At 55.8% G+C, this 15,395-nt stretch overlaps 1 protein-coding gene across 2 annotated transcripts; it reads right to left on the bottom strand.

Moving 5' to 3' along the window:
* Positions 1–319: 319 nt before the first annotated feature.
* Positions 320–10,287, bottom strand: PRRT4 (proline rich transmembrane protein 4). 2 transcript variants are annotated; one of them, XM_036862802.1, is made up of 5 exons: positions 10,021–10,287; positions 8,063–8,786; positions 7,873–7,977; positions 7,428–7,547; positions 320–2,637 (listed from the first exon to the last, which is right to left on the bottom strand). In XM_036862802.1, exons 2-5 carry the CDS (start codon positions 8,712–8,714, stop codon positions 812–814), a joined length of 2,703 nt encoding a protein of 900 aa, XP_036718697.1. In that variant the 5' UTR covers positions 8,715–8,786; positions 10,021–10,287; the 3' UTR covers positions 320–811. The 2 variants fall into 2 exon arrangements, with proteins under 2 accessions (XP_036718697.1, XP_036718696.1); XM_036862801.1 differs by lacking the exon at positions 10,021–10,287 and having other exon boundaries at positions 8,063–9,002.
* Positions 10,288–15,395: the final 5,108 nt, after the last annotated feature.

Below are 15,395 nucleotides of genomic sequence, written 5' to 3'. Positions count from 1 at the left end.
AGTGATCCAACTCTGAAAAGCCACTTCCAAGGGAGTCAGAAGGGTCTTCAAGGGGCCACTCCCAGGACACTCACGCAGCCCAGATGGGCCATGGACCCGTCTATGGGGAAAGGTCATGTGGAGGACAAGACCCCTTGCAGTCAGGAGTGAAGGTCACTGGGGTCTGAGATGGACCCACCTCACCCAAACACTGCTTCTCTTCCAGTTCTGGCAGAACCATTGCTGCTATTGCCTCATCTCAGCTTTTCCAAGAAGGTCAGACCTTTCTCCTCTGAAAATATTTTATTGATAAATTAACTCTGAAAGCGCTCACCTCCCACCCAACTGCTGTAGAGTCTCCTAGATGGGCCATGGATCCTTCTATGGGGAAGGATCATGCGGAGGACACGGAGTCTCAGTCACACAGGGATGGGATTCCTGGGCGTGGCAGAGGTGGGTGTGGGGACTGAGGCCAGTCCTGAGGTCTGCTGAGGACAGCCCCTCTCACTCAGCACCACAGTGGGAAGTGGTGGTCTGGAGTGGAGCACCTTGGAGCTTTATTGCTGGTGAATGCCAAGGAAAGTGGGAGCCCTGCCAGCCTAGAATTGCAGCTGAGGGCATCAGTGCCCAGGGCTCCAGAGAAGGTGGCACTAGTTCCCAATCAACAGAGCCTGGCTGCTGACCCACCCATCCAGGGGTCCCTGGATGGGAAAGGAAGCGGGGAGAGGTATCTGAGCCAGGCGGGATTGGGGAAGGGTTACAGTGTGTAGGTCTCGGGCAGAAGAGGCGCCAGAAGGGGGCGTATTGTCGGGGCGACGAGGGGCCCACATCTTCACAGGTCTATGGTGTCGCTGCCCACACTCAGCTCGTCAATCTGTCGGCAGGCGTCCAGGAATTGCTCCTGCAGCAAGGCCTCTTCGGCCTGCAGCTCAGGAGTAGGCTCTGGGGAGTCGCGGGAGGGTGGGGACAGGGCCTGGTAGGATCCTGAGGCCGGGAGGCTAGGGCTGCTTCCTGAGGGCCGCGGGGGACTGAGGACGCAGACCAGCGGACAGCGAGGGGGCCTGTCCGGGCTGGAGCACAGCAGCATGGACGAGCTGTCCCGCGACAGTCCGCACAGCGAGCCGGATGAGGCGCTGCTGCCCGCGGGCCAGGCCCCGGGAGAGGGGAGCTCGGGGGGCGCGGGGGAACCAGGGGCCTCCCCAGACCTCCCAGTGGGCCCGGCCCCGGTCTGCGCCCCCAGCGAGGCGGTGCGGTAGAGGCCGAGCCCCGGCAGGGCTTCCCCGAAGGCCGGGCCCTGGAAGAGGCCGGGCTTCAGCAGGGCTTCGCTGCAGAGGGCCTCCTCGATGCTGCGCCGCAGGTTGATGGGGGAGGGCGGGCGGAAGTCCACAGTGTAATCGCTGCAGGGGGAGGAGGCCGGGGAAGGGGCCGGGTTGGCGGCCGCGCCGTCGAAGCCCCGGCAGCCTCCTCCCTGGAGTAGGAGGTCGGGACCCGACCCTGCCAGGGCGCACAGCTGCAGCAGCTCCGCGTCGCCACGCGCGATGGCACTCCCCAGGGGCTTCTTGTCCGGGGGCCCGGCGACCCAGCCTCCGGGCAGCAGAGGGGCGGCGTGGCCGGGGGACAAGCGGAAGAGCTTGGCCCAGCAGCGCGGCGGCACGCGGGGGCTGCAGAGCGCCGGGTAGAGGCCCAGCAGCGCCAACGGGAGCGCGACGCCCACCTCGCCCAGGCGCAGGCCGAGCTGGAAGGCCCACCAGGGCCAGGGCCCCTCCAGGCCAGGTTGGCCGCCGTAGCCCAGGGCGTGCAGCACCTCGTAGCCCTGCAGGGCTCCGCTCAGCAGCCCGAAGGTGCCCGCCACCGGGGCCGTGCGCGCCGCGCGCCGCCAGGACTCGAGCGGGCCGAAGGGGCTGCGCGCCTGCGGGAAAGGAGTGGCGCCCTTGAAGCCGGACGCTCCCAGGGGCGCTCCGGCCCGCCGCCGCCGACCCCCCCAGCAGGACAGCGCCAGCAGGAGCCCGGAAAGGAGGGCGGCGAGGAAGGCGTGCAGCCCGCGGGAGGCGAGCCGCAGGGCCCGCAGCGGGCGATGGGCGGCGCTCCCGAGGGCGGCGGCGGCCGCCAGCCCCAGCCCCAGGAGCAGCAGCGCGGCCAGGGCGGCTGGACAGCGCGGCGGGCGTGGCCGGGCCAGAAGCAGGCAGGCCAGGCCCAGGCCGGCGGCCAGGCAGGGCAGCGGGAGGTCCTGCAGCAGCAGCCAGGCCAGCGCCGGCAACCGGTCGCGGTGCCCGTAGGCGTCGTAGAAGAGCGGGAAGGCCCGGGTGGTCCCGGCGGAGAGCAGGAGCAGGTCCAGCAGCGCCAGGCAGGGGGCGCCGGGCGGGCAGCGCCAGGGCAAGAGGGCCAGAGCCAGCAGCGCCAGCAGGGCCACCAGGCCGAAGAGCGCGCCTACCCCGTACACATGGGCCTCCCAGGCCAAACCCCAGCGAGCCTTGGCCTCTGTCCAGTCGGCCTCCAGGGTCAGGAAGAAGAGGGGCAGTGGGGCCGCAGGAGGCTGCGCTTCGCGTTCAGGCAGTTCTCTGATACCGCAGGACCCTGACCCACATTCTGGCTGCACCGAAAGGTTCCCAAGGCTGGCGGGGGAGAGGTCATCCAGGCCAGAGGTGGAGGTGGTGGAGTCTGTGGGCAAAGAACGTTTGTCTGAGGCATTGCGTGCAGCCCTCCCCTTGCCCACCCTGCAGCCAGTAGCCTGTATGCCAATCAGAGAGTCCTCATAGCTTCCAGGAAGGACTTGTCTTAAATTTGAGACTCACTGACCCCGCAGCCCCTCACCTTCCCCTCCCACATCAAACTCCTCCGGCTGCAGTTTCAGCTCTCATGCCCTCCCCCCACCCCATCCACCCCCAGCTCCCTGCTTTGATCATTACCCTGTGATTCCACTGAAAAGGGTTTTTCTTAAGAAGTCACAGAATTTTACAAGTGGAAGGAGCTGTAGAAGCCCCCTCTAGTTCAATCCTCCCGCCAGGAAGGAGGCTTCGTGAGAACAAGGATTGCTTTGCTCACATCTGAATACCCATGCCTAAAACAGTGCCTGGCACAGAGTGGGCACTGAGCAGATATTCGTTGAAGAAATGAATCCTCTTATTTGCCAGATGAAGATATTGAGGCTCTGCCGAGAAGCCAAGTGTCTTGTCCAAGGTTACAAATTGGCAGAGCTGCAACTAGAATCCAGATCTGAGCACCAGTTTGAGCCCCTCTCCTTGATTTCAGAGGCACTTCATAATACTAGTTTGCTTATCTCTTGTTCTGCACCCCTGACTCCCAACTCCCACCTTGGTGCTAGAAGAAGCTTGCCCTGCCTTTTTTCAGCTGCTCCCCCCTTCTCCCTGTCTCATCAGGAAAAGCCACCCCGCCCCGCCGCCCCCCCCCCACACACAGCAGGGGGAGTGATATGACCCTCCCATCCCCAGCACCCTGAGAAAACACAACCTTCCCTATTCACTGGCCTTCCTGCCTGCTACACCTCCAACCTCGGCCTACCCATGGCTATGGTCCCCATCCTAACTCAACTACAAAGTCATCGGTCTGAGGCTCTTAATACAGTGCCCCTTTGGTTCTCACCCCCTTTTATAGAAGGTGACATTGAGATGGACTCCCCTGGGTCTCAAGACTACCCTTGAACTCTGAGGAAGGAACATTTGGGGGGATCACAGCTTAGCGAGTGAGCCCCTCAGGTGCTCTGGGGTTTGCTAACTTAGGCTCCCAGCCCCATCCTGTGCTCTAACATCTTCCCCACATCCCTTGAGGAAAGGGAAGTCAAGTAAGAGAGTGTGAGGACTAAGATCCCTAATTCTACTCTCCTGGAGCTAGAGAGGGGTGAAAAAGAGTTAGACCCAAGGATTTTCCATGGCCAGGCAGCAAGGGAAGATGCTTCACGCTGAACCTCCCTCCCTCATCTAGCAGGCTTAGCAGAACCGCAGCTGCAGGCAAGGATGGAGGGAGAAAGATGGTGGTGAAGGATGGGAGGAGCCAGCTGGCGATGGGGAAATGCATGGGAGACAGATGTAGAATGAGGCGGGGAGGATCTCCTGACAAGCAGACTCCTGCCCCAACTGCTTGGCCATACCCAGCCATGCCTCAGCAGGACAAAACAGGAAGACTCCAGGCGCACCCCCATCCCTACCCCAGGCAGTGCCAGCTTGTGCTGGGGACATGGAAAACAGAGCAATCCTAAGAATAAGGAAAAGGAGTGAGCGGGCCAGAAAGCAGCCCTGGAGAGAGGGGAGGGGAAGGTAGAATTGGGCAACTGGGAGGGCAGAGAGGGAGCTGCCAAAAAATTACATATATACAGCTGGCTGCCTACTGCAAATGGCAGCATGTTCCCTGGTTCCTGTCCCATCATATGCCTCAAGTCTAAAATGGGGAAGAGCACCTACTGCACAGGGCTGTTATGAGGGAGGATACATGGCCAGCGTGTGCAAAGCTCTTTGGAGAGACTGGTGCATCATAAGCATTTGATATACAACTGTTGTTGGTCTGATCATTATGGGCTAATGTTTATCACCCGTCAGTCATCGGTGTGTGTCTGTTTGAGTGTGACCATTTCTGGCCTCAAACTAATTCTCGATTTAACTAACAAAAGGCTGTTTTCCCTTAGAAAGTCAACTAGTAGTCAAATGAGTGAACGTCAACGCACTGTCTCACTCTGTGAACCCTGTTTAAAGAACACCATTTGGATGGACTGACCATCCCCAAACACCTACTGAAGACACAGCCGTGAGTTAAATGAGGAATCATTCAGCTGGGAACTGAGGGCTTGCTGATTCGGTGGGGGGCAGGGTCAGTCTAACACCAGTGGGATCAAATACACAAACATTTTCCCTCACCCCTCATTTATTGGTCCCCTCAAATACCCTTGCACAACCCACTTCTGCAAAGTGGATGAGTCTCCTTGGTCTTTCCGGTCTTGGTGGGCTCTGCAGAGAGGCAGGGAGACCCCAGCCAGGAGCCCACAGCCTGCGCCGAACTGTCGCCCCTCATGCCTCCTCCTCGCTCACTGTACAGACGAGTGCAGCTCTCAGAGAGCTGCTCCGCCTCACCCTCTTCCAGCGCCACTTCTCACTCCATGGCCACAGAAGACCCCATCTTTCACCTCTGGCCCAAAGCATTATGGCAACTAGAGCAAACTGCAATATTCCTAAGAAGCCAGAAAAAGAATGACAACCAGGAAATAGAGTACAGGCCCAGCTCAAGTGTCAGAGGAGAGAGCTCTGACCTAGGAGCACTGCTCCCAGGGGGCAGGGCAGGCCAGGTATGGGTGGGGACAGGTGGAGAAGGCCCAGCCTCTGCCTTTGACGGGTCCGCTTGACCTCATCGTCTGTCTCCCCATTTGAGGCTTCCACAGAAGGGGCCCTCGGTTTCCCCCAGAAGGTAGTGACTTCCTAGGATCCCTCTCCTGAGCAGGCCTCCCTTACAAGGTGGTCCCACTCTGGCCCTGTGGCTCCTCTTGACCTCAGGGGCAAGAGAGGAGATGGGATGTCAATGTGAGTAACTGGTGAAGCCAGAGCCGATTGGGGAGGAGTTGGGAAGAGGGCCCGGCTCAATTTATGGAAAAGTCCACTAGCTGCCCAGATCAAAGGGCTGGGGAATCACTCTCTACTCTGGATGCCGGAAGCTGCAGCCCGGATCAGTGGCCTGGCCCCATCCCTCCCCCCAACCCCACCTCCAGGATCACAGAGGATTGGTACTCCTTGTCAGGGTGACATTCGAAATATTTAACCACTGTTTCAGGTGAATCAGAACAGCTGCCAGCCAGGTGGTCAGGGAGGGGAGTGGTGCTCAGGAGGCTAAGGAGAGTGGATAGTTATCGACTGGTATGGAAGTCTTTTACTATGTTAACGACCTGCACAACTGTTCAGCGCTTACTGGCTGAATGCAAGCTCTGTCCGAGGTGAAGCAGACCTAATGCAAGAGAAGAGAAGCCCTAGGCCCAAAGGTTAACTGTACCGAGGTTAGAAGGTTCCTAGAGAAGACACAGAGAGACTCCCTTTATCCCCTAACTGCTTGCCACTACTCCCGCAGAAGGTGCTGGCAGGAACAAGGCTCTTTGGCCTTCTCTCCAGGAGGCCTGCAGCCCTCCGGGGTTTATCCAAGAGGGACAGCCAGGAAGAGGCTGGGTTCCTGCAGCCGTGGAGAGGAGGGGGAAGGAGGGCGGGGCCACCAGCCGGCTGGGCTGCCTCTGATATTGTCCAGACTCATTAAACCTGCCTGGCCAGCGCTGTCACTAAGGCTGGCAGACCGCCACCCAGCATCCTTCCCCTGAGGCCACAGAGCCTGCCCCCAACTCCACAGCAGATCCTGCCACTGCTGCACACTGGGCTGGATGGGGAGGAGACGGCAGGCTCCCCACCCACATGCCCAGGAGTGCCGAGTCCGCTTGAGAGGAAGCGACAGTCAAGTGTTGCATTAAGTCTGGAGCTGGAAGCAGCTCGGGGACCAGCGGTTTCCACTGCTGCACCAGTTCCTAGTGTGGGGTGCCTGAGAGGATGCCCAGCCACAGTTAACCCTTTGCATGTCTCCCTTGGCCTCACCTACCAGAACCTCTCCCCAAGCAGCGTGCCCTCTGCCTTTTGTGGTATGTGTTGTCCTATCACATTTAGGGGCCACGGTTGCCGTATCTGAGAGGTAGATCTGGAATGTACTTGGGACACACCGGGGAAAGAAGCAAGGTTAACAGACACTATTTAATGAGCTAATACTTTGTGCCCATTACATTATGTGGAAACTTTACAATAACAAAACAGGCACTATTATTAAACCCCAGATATAGGAGAAAATTTAGGCTCAGAGAAGTTAAATAGCCTGTCCAAGGTCACCAGCCAGTTAGGAAGGGATTGGGATTCAAGTCTCAAAGCCAAGTCTCAGGATTCCAGAGCCCCTGGTCTTTGCTCTGCACCACCAGCTTGTCTACGTGCGTGTTCTGAAAGGCTCCCTGGAACAAGGATGGCATCTGTCTGCGCAAGGTCTTCTCTTCAACGTCTTCCCAATGAGGGGCCCAACTCTGCCCATATCTGACAGCACGTCATGTCAGATCAGACGGCAAAGGACAGAGCCCCAAGGTCAGAGTGGGAGGGTGGGGAGGCAGGGCAGGCAGACTGGAGTAGAGGGTGGGGTTAGTGCTGAGGCTGTGGAAATCATGAAGGAGTTCCTGTGTCCGTTTGCCCCTGATACATTTGTCTACATCCTGCTCTGTCTATGACTGCAAAACTCTCAGAGGACCATTACTTAACTCTGTGTGGGACCATCCTCAGCAACACTTGTTCTCAGACCATTAATATATATCTCCATAGTGGTGATGAAGAGAATGGTGATGACAGTGAAATAAAAGGATCCCAGAATGCCGATGAGTGGCTAGCATGTAGTAAGTGCTCAATAAATAATAGTCAAGTTTAAATGAATTGGATACTTACCTAGTGATGCTGTTGCAATGAAGGCAGAGCTCAGGGAAGCAGCTGGGTCCAGTGGCCTTGGACTTGGGAGTTTTTTCTCCTGGGGGGATGGGGGCGGGGATAGAGTGGTGCCAAAGAACCCTGCAAAGGGAGCACATAGGGCTAGACTGCCATCCTACCAGCCGGCGTTGGCCTCTGGAGCTTTGGAGAAAATCCTGTCCTTTCTCAGAGCTTGACCTATGGGAGCCACTGTCCCAGGAATTGTAGCCACATGTATACCAGAAGCTAAGCTACAAGGACCAAACCAGACTTAGTATGGCAAAGAGGGCATTTCCCCATAGAGCAGTGGCTGGTATCCCAGGTCCTGGGAGAAGGAATGCGAGCTGCCCTTGAGTCAAGGGAAAAAGGAGGTGCTGGCATTTAGAGGTGTTCCATAAATGCTTGTTGCAGTGAAATAAACACTCACCTGGAGAATCCGAAATTCCAGAGGCAGAGCTTGGGGATGTAACTGGGCCCGGGGGGCTCGGGCCTGATAAGTTCCGGAGTGGGGACACAGTAGTGCCAAAGAACCCTGCAAAAGGAGCCCAGGCTGAAGCTTCCTCCCACCTGCCAGACTGCCCAGCAGAGGCTCTCCTTGGGTTGGGGTGGGTACTCACCAAAGGGTCCCAGGCGCCCAGCAATCTCTGCCAGGCTGGCCCGCAGGCTGGGCAGCAGGGGCAGTGTTCGATGTCCAAGCGTTGGGGCTACGCCTGCTCTCAGCGCCATGTCAAACTTCAGCTCCAGCTCACTCTGGTGGAGCCTGGGAGCACTGGATGGAGGTGCTGTAGCCGTCAGAGCAGTAGCCCAGGTCACGGTGCCCATCCTGGGCTGGTAGGGAGCAGTGGGCCGGTCAGTGGGCCCAGCGAGGAGGGATGTGGACTCCGGAGGCCAGGAGGAGGCCCAGGGAGTAGAGCTGCCTTCAGCAGAGCCCCGCTCTGGGGGGGAGTTCCCGAGAGAGCCCACCAGTAGTTCCCAAAGGGGGTCAGTCCTCAGCCCACCGGCCACCTCTTCCTCCGGCTCCCGGCTCGGCCCAGGAGAAAGTGCCTGGGTCTCCGTGACAGAGCTCCCCCAAGCAGCAGCAGGTCCCCGAAGGTGGAATTTGAAGTTAAGTCCCAGGTTGAGAGACAGCACAGAGGCCTCACTCTGAGGTGGCGGGGCCAAAGTGGTGACATGGGCACCTGGGACAGAGGAGGCAGGCTGGGAGCCCACAGGGACGGCAAGCAGGACCCAGCAGAACAGCCCCAGCCCCAGACAGCCATACCCTGCCATGGCCCCTCCCGGCCTCAGGTGGCCTGGGTAGGCAGGGGACGCAGGTCTTCAGCACCTTTGAGCACGAAGGTCCTGGAGAGAGGAGAGGTGCTATGAGCTCTGGCTGCCTGGGATCTGATGCCCCAGAGAGGCTTCTGATCCCAGAGAAGCAGGTGGTGGGGATAGGACACAAAGGCTTCTGCCCAAGGAGAGTTGCCAGCTTCTTCCTGAACATTCAGGCCCCAGCACAAATCTCTTCCCTGCAGTTTCCCTTCTCTTCCAGCCAAGGTTCCTTCTCCCTAAGCCCCTGCCTCCCCCACCTGCTCAGTCCGGGGACGGGGACTGGTCTGACTGCATCCAGCTGCCTTCATCCTTGACTGACTCAGATCCCTTCCCTCCCTCTCTTCTCTCTTTCCTCCCTCAAATATCTGTTGAGGCCTACTATGTGCTGAGCACCCTTCTGGTAATACAACTGTGAACAAGCTGGCCCTCACAGATGAGTCTCAACATATTCCCACCCCAGCTCCGGCCCCCCTCTAAGATGTTTGTCTTCTCACTCAGACCCTGGGAGCCCTGGTCCCTGGAGGGATGAAGCACAGGGTGAGTGATCTGGCAGAGATGGAGAAGGCAGCTCTGGCCAGGGAAGCAGGGTGCCCTGGTCTGGCAGAAGCTCTGTCCCTTCAGCCTCTACCCTCTTTCCTGCGGCTTGACCAGCTCCCCATCCCTTAACCCTAGAAGTATTGGGGGGAGGGTCAGCTTGGCCATCTCTGGCTTCTGGGGTGGGGGGAAGATGGCCAGGCAGGCAAACTGGACCAGGGGCTGCTGCAGTAGACTCCTAACTCCCCGGCCCCCACCCCAGGCACCTACCTCTGGTAGGGGAAGGGGAGGGTGAGCCAGGGATGGAGGTGCACCCAGCACCCTTACATCACACACACGGCCACACCTAGCACCCGTGACACACTCACCTACTCACCCTTCACACACCCCTGCACGTAAGTGCACACACACACACACACACACACACTTGGTCCTGCCGAGCCCCCTCCCTCCTACGTGGGTTCAGACCCAAGCTCTGTGAGCTCCCAGCCTGCTCTGTGTCACAGGCACACACACACACCCCTACCTCACAGACACACACAGTATATACCGACACAGAGGCATACACACCCCTACACACACATTCGCACGCTCCTTACAGACACACAGCACACACCGTCATCCCCAGACATGCACATTCCTACACACCCACACACCCCACCCCTATAGGCAGGCGCGCCCGCGCGCGCACACACACACACCTCCCTCTCCCGCTGCCCTGACGGCAGACCTGCTCCTCTCGCTCCCTCCCGCAGGCGGGTCTCCTCCGACAAGTCCCCCGAGAAGGGGCGGTCGCGGCGGCCCAGGCGCCCCGCTGGGCGACGCTCCGCCGACTCTGGTCGGTTCTCTCTGCGGCCGACGCCCCCCTGGCTCGTCCCGGCCACCGCGGCTTCGCCGACGCGCTTCCCCGGGTCTGGCGCGGCCCGTCCCCGGCCCGCAGCGCTGGCCCCAGGCAGGCGGCCCGGCCCGGCTCCGGCTCCGCGCTCCCTCCCGCTGCGCCGCCTCCTGGCTGCGAGCCTCGCTCCCCGGCAGAGCCGCGCGCCGGGCTCCGCGGCAGCCGCGCTCTGACCGCCCGCCCTCCCCGCCTCCGGCGCTCCCACCCCGCGCGCCCGCCCCGCGCGCCCGCCCTCTCCCCTCCTCCTCCCCCGGCCCGCGGCTCGCGGTCCGCCCCCAACCCGGCCGGCAGGCAGGCGGGCGCGCACCGCAGCGCTGAGCCGCCGCCGCCTCTGTGCCCGCGTCCCCACGCGCGCTCATTCACCCGGCGCTGCCGCCCAGCCGCGGCGGGCGCGGGCACCGTGTTCTCAGCCTGGCGCCGCAGCCGCACGCTCCCAGGGCGGCCCATCACACACATCCACTCGTACGCCCTCCCCAGGAAACACAGCGGGCCAGAGCACCGCGCGCACACCCGTGTGCACACACACGCGCTCTCACACACACGGCAGCCTGCCCAGGATGGCACTCCCGGCAAGAAGAACCACTATGTTTATTAAGCCGTGAGTGGAAAGTGTAATAAGCACGTCTGCACCCCTTATTTCATTAGTCCTCACCACAACCCTGTGGGTGTCCCCATTTCACAGATAGGTAAATTAAGGCCCGGTGGGTGGAGAAACTCACGAATTTGCCCAAGATTACAAAGCTGGGCAACCTGAACCCAGTCCCTCTGCTGTTTTCTCCATCACCTGGTGGCTTTCAACAGTTGGAAGTGCCTCCAACACTTCACAGGTGAACCACCAAGTGTCAATCCATGTGTAACATTTCTTTTTGCTAAAACTGATCTCTCAAAAATACTGAAGAGTTTCAGAAATGTCTCTCACCTTCTGGGTGGCTTACAACTTGTTTCCAATAAGGGGCAAGAGGAGAACAGTGAAGTCAAAGAGTGTGCAGTCCAGGAATATAAGAGCGTGCAGGCCAGTGCTGAAGATAACTAAAGAGCAGGGCGGTCACTGTGGATATTTCATGGACCCTATCATGCTGTCACAGTGACTGATTTAAGTAGTACTGGCTCGTTTACGCTGACTTGAATCTCTAAATCCCTCCCAAGGGCTTCCCTGGTGGCACAGTGGTTAAGAATCCGCCTGCCAATGCAGGGGACACGGGTTCGAGCCCAGGAAGATCCCACATGCTGCAGAGCAACTAAGCCCAGTGCTCCACAACTACTGAGCCTGCACTCTGAAGCCTGCGAGCCACGACTACTGAGCCTGCGCTCTAGAGCCTGCGAGCCACAACTACTGAAGCCCACGCGCCTAGAGCCTGTGCTCCGCAACAAGGGAAGCCACCGCAATGAGAAGCCTGTGCACCGCAAGGAAGAGTAGTCCCCGCTCGTGGCAACTAGAGAAAGCTGGCGCACAGCAACGAAGACCCAATGCAGCCAAAAATAAGTAATTTCTAATAAATAAATAAATAAATAAATCCCTCCCAAAATGTTAGTATTTGAAAGTATCAGGTGAACATAAAACACAGGAGGTTCCTTGCACCATACAAAGCTGTCCCCAAAAATCCAGACATCCTACTGTGTGCCGAGCACCATGCTGGATGATTAGGTGTCTCCTCACTTAGTCCTCATCATAGGCCACACAGAGAGAAAAATGAGTGTCACCAGGTAACAGCCTTGGATGTTACCCTGATCCCCCGACCTCGCTGTTCTGCAAGGTTGGGGAGAGGGTGCTTAAACAGTTACCCAGGAGCTTCCTTGGTGGGGCAGTGGTTAAGAATACGCCTGCCAATGCAGGGGACACGAGTTCGAGCGCTGGTCGGGGAAGATCCCACTATGCCGCGGAGCAACTGAGCCTGAGCGCCGCAACTACTGAGCCTGCGCTCTAGAGCCCACATTTAAAAAAAAAAAAAAGAGTTGCCTAGGGCAGATCTGTCTCAAGAATGGCTAGCATAGAACTTGGCCCAGGCACATGCTCAATGAATATTAGCAAAGTGAAGAACGAATGAATGAATGATTCTAGGGCCCAAATGGGCAATGGGTTGCATTTCAGAAAGGCATCCAGAACTCACTTTCTTATCACAGAATTCCCCCAATTGATGTAAGATAAACTCAGGCCACTAACTGAGCCCCTCTCCAGGGAACATCAACGATGAAGTCTGGGATTTATTCTGGGTCTCTAAACAAAATATTGCCAAGGGCATTCCCTGGATGCACCCTCAGAGATCACTATAGGGTCCCTCCTCTAGTAGGAATCCGCCCTAGTCATTTAGGGGCTGCCTGGAGGCTGCATACTGGGATTCAGCCTCTGGGTTTCTCTCACATACTTAATAAAAGTTATCCCACTAGAGACATTTTCCTTGAATCCTCCTCATAGAAAGGCTCATTTCCTGCTAATCATGTTCAGTTAAAGACTTCTAAATGGAAAGACAGAAATAAACATGCCCCAGTACATTAAAATAACAATCCTCCATGACCAATAACAATCCTCCCAGGAATTATATTTTTTTAAATATATTAAAAAGGGAAGTTAGGGTTCTGGGTTAAGATGGTAATTGAATGTGTACATCTAATTTCACTCCCTCCTAAAACCCCACTAAAACTTCCATAAAGAGATTTTTAAATCAAGAGATAAACCTACAAGGATAGACAGAACAGGGAAAAAGAAAACAGTCACAAAATTTTTGAAGCAGGATGGCAGACCAGCCATCTGGTTATTTACTGACTTACCAGCCCCGAGGAAAAAGACATCTCAGCTGGCAGTGGCGAAAATTGAGAGCCAACTTGATCTACATGGCAAGGTTCTCAGAGGCACAGAAATTGGGAGTCCAAGGTACCTCTGGATTCCCAGAGGTGAAAGGTGGAAGAGGTTGCTAAGATAAGGACCAGGATGAGGAGTTAGATCCCTCCATCTCTCCTCCAGCTCCAAGCCCCTGGGCAACAGTCCCTCCCCTATGCCAGCCAGAGTCTGGGGGATTTTCCTCTGAAGAATGTAAGATAGAAGGTGTCTGTGTTGGAGCACAGTTGTGAATGGAGATACCATTCTGAAAAATACTGAAAACAAAGGGATTAAGTGACCGTGCCATATGGAATGCAGAATGCTGAATGCTGAGTTTTCTGCCACCATCAGGCTCCCCAAGTGCTGGGAGCAGGATCTAGGCAGGAAACTGGAAGACACTACTCTGGGGTATTTCACCAGTCCACGAGGAAAGACCTAAAGATACTGACATAAGAAACAGTCCAGCCAGCCCACCCTATGGTGGCAAACCCAACCTCTGAGCTCAGAGTTTCTGACTAGCCTCCCTCCCACCTACACAACCTTAATCACTGCCAACTGTTACCAGACATCCAGGAAATTTTCTAATGCAGAAGAGAGCCACAAAACAATCAGAAAAAAGTAACTTGGAGGAAACAGGTTACACAGGAAGAAGAAAGTGTCAAAAAGACCAGGGTTAATATCCTTAGAGAGATAAAAGATACTGCATCCATGAAACAGTAACAAGATGCTATACAAAGGAACATCCAGAGATGTTTGTAGCAAAAGCAACAATTATGTCTAAAATCATGACAGCAGAAACAAAAACATCAACACAGAGATAGGCAGATAAAGTTGATTCAAGCTCCCTGGAAAGTAAAGCAAATATACAAAGAGATAGAAAATATAGGAGGGGGAGGAGCATCCCTGGTGGCGCAGTGGTTAAGAATCCGGCTGCCAATGCAGGCGACACCAGTTCAAAGCCCTGGTCCGCGAAGATCCCACTTGCCGTGGAGTAACTAAGCCCGAGTGCCACAACTACTGAGCCTGGGCTCTAGAGCCTGCGAGCCACAACTACTGAGCCTGTGTGCTGCAACTACTGAAGCCCTTGAGCCCGTGCTCCGCGACAAGAGAAGCCACTGCAGTGAGAAGCCCGCGCACCGTAACAAAGAGTAGCCCCTGCTCACTGCAACCAGAGAAAGCCCGTGCGCAGCAACAAAGACCCAACGCAGTCAAAAATAAATAAATAAATAAATAAATGTATTTTAAAAAAAGAGTAAAGGAGAAGCCAAAATATCATTATATTGTGAAACATTTGGAAAGCCATTAGAAAAAAAAATGTGATTAGGTTAAAGCTAAATATCCCCATCAATAGTTTTTCTATACAAGAATGGGGAGGGCTTCCCTGGTGGCTCAGTGGTTAAGAATCCACCTGCCAATGCAGGGGACCCAGGTTCGAGCCCTGGTCCGGGAAGATCTCACATGCCGCGGAGCAACCAAGCCCAAGCGCCACAATTACTGAGCCTGCACTCTAGAGCCTATGAGCCATAAGTACTGAAGCCCACGCACCTAGAGCCCGAGCTGCACAATGGAGAGTAGCCCCCGCTTGACGCAACTAGAGAAAGCCGCGCACAGCAACAAAGACCCAATGCAGCCAAAAATAAATAATAAATAAATTTATAAAAAAAAAATAAAAAAGAATGGGGAGAAATATCCCATTCGATATAGGCAAAATGCATTAAAGAAAGAAATAAACTTACTAAGAAATGAAAGGAACCTATGTGAAGCAAACTACAGAACTTTACTGAGAGATATAAGAGGCTTTGATAAATCCTTCCACAATGTATACATGTGTCAAATCATCACATTTTACACATTACATATCTTACAGTTTTGTCAATTTGTACCTTAATAAAGCTGAAAAAATAAAAGAGGCCTTGATCAATGGAGAAACCAACCTTGTTTCTGGATAGAACCTTTCAATATTTTATAAGATCATTAATTCTTTCCAACTTGATTCGTATGTTGAGTACTATTCCAATTAAAATATCAATGAGATTTTTTTTAATTTGAAATAATTATTCCATAGCTCATCTGTAAGAATAACAGGCACAAAAAGAAAAAGAAGAGTGGCAAACGGGATGTATGGCAAAAACTTGCTCCTTGGGTAGTGTGTACTGATTTACATAAATATTAAAATATAGTACAAAGGGCTTCCCTGGTGGCGCAGTGGTTGAGAATCTGCCTGCCAATGCAGGGGACACGGGTTCGAGCCCTGGTCTGGGAAGATCCCACATGCCGCGGAGCAACTGGGCCCGTGAGCCACAACTACTGAGCCTGAGCGTCTGGAGCCTCTGCTCCGCAACAAGAGAGGCCGCGATAGTGACAGGCCCGCGCACCGCGATGAAGAGTGGCCCCC

The sequence above is a fragment of the Balaenoptera musculus genome, chromosome 9 (assembly GCF_009873245.2).
Source record: "Balaenoptera musculus isolate JJ_BM4_2016_0621 chromosome 9, mBalMus1.pri.v3, whole genome shotgun sequence".
Classification (NCBI taxonomy): Eukaryota; Metazoa; Chordata; class Mammalia; order Artiodactyla; family Balaenopteridae; genus Balaenoptera; species Balaenoptera musculus.
Note: the sequence above shows the minus strand (reverse complement) of the source record. Positions and strands in the feature narration are given on the sequence as shown.

Coding starts and splice junctions, on each gene's coding strand:
- PRRT4 (XM_036862802.1), bottom strand. CDS start 8,714: ATGGCAGGGTATGGCTGTCTGGGGCTGGGGCTGTTCTGCTGGGTCCTG. Junction 7,978..8,062: donor TGGGCGCCTGGGACCCTTTG/GTGAGTACCCAC, acceptor CTCCTTTTGCAG/GGTTCTTTGGCACTACTGTG. Junction 7,548..7,872: donor TGGAATTTCGGATTCTCCAG/GTGAGTGTTTAT, acceptor CTCCCTTTGCAG/GGTTCTTTGGCACCACTCTA.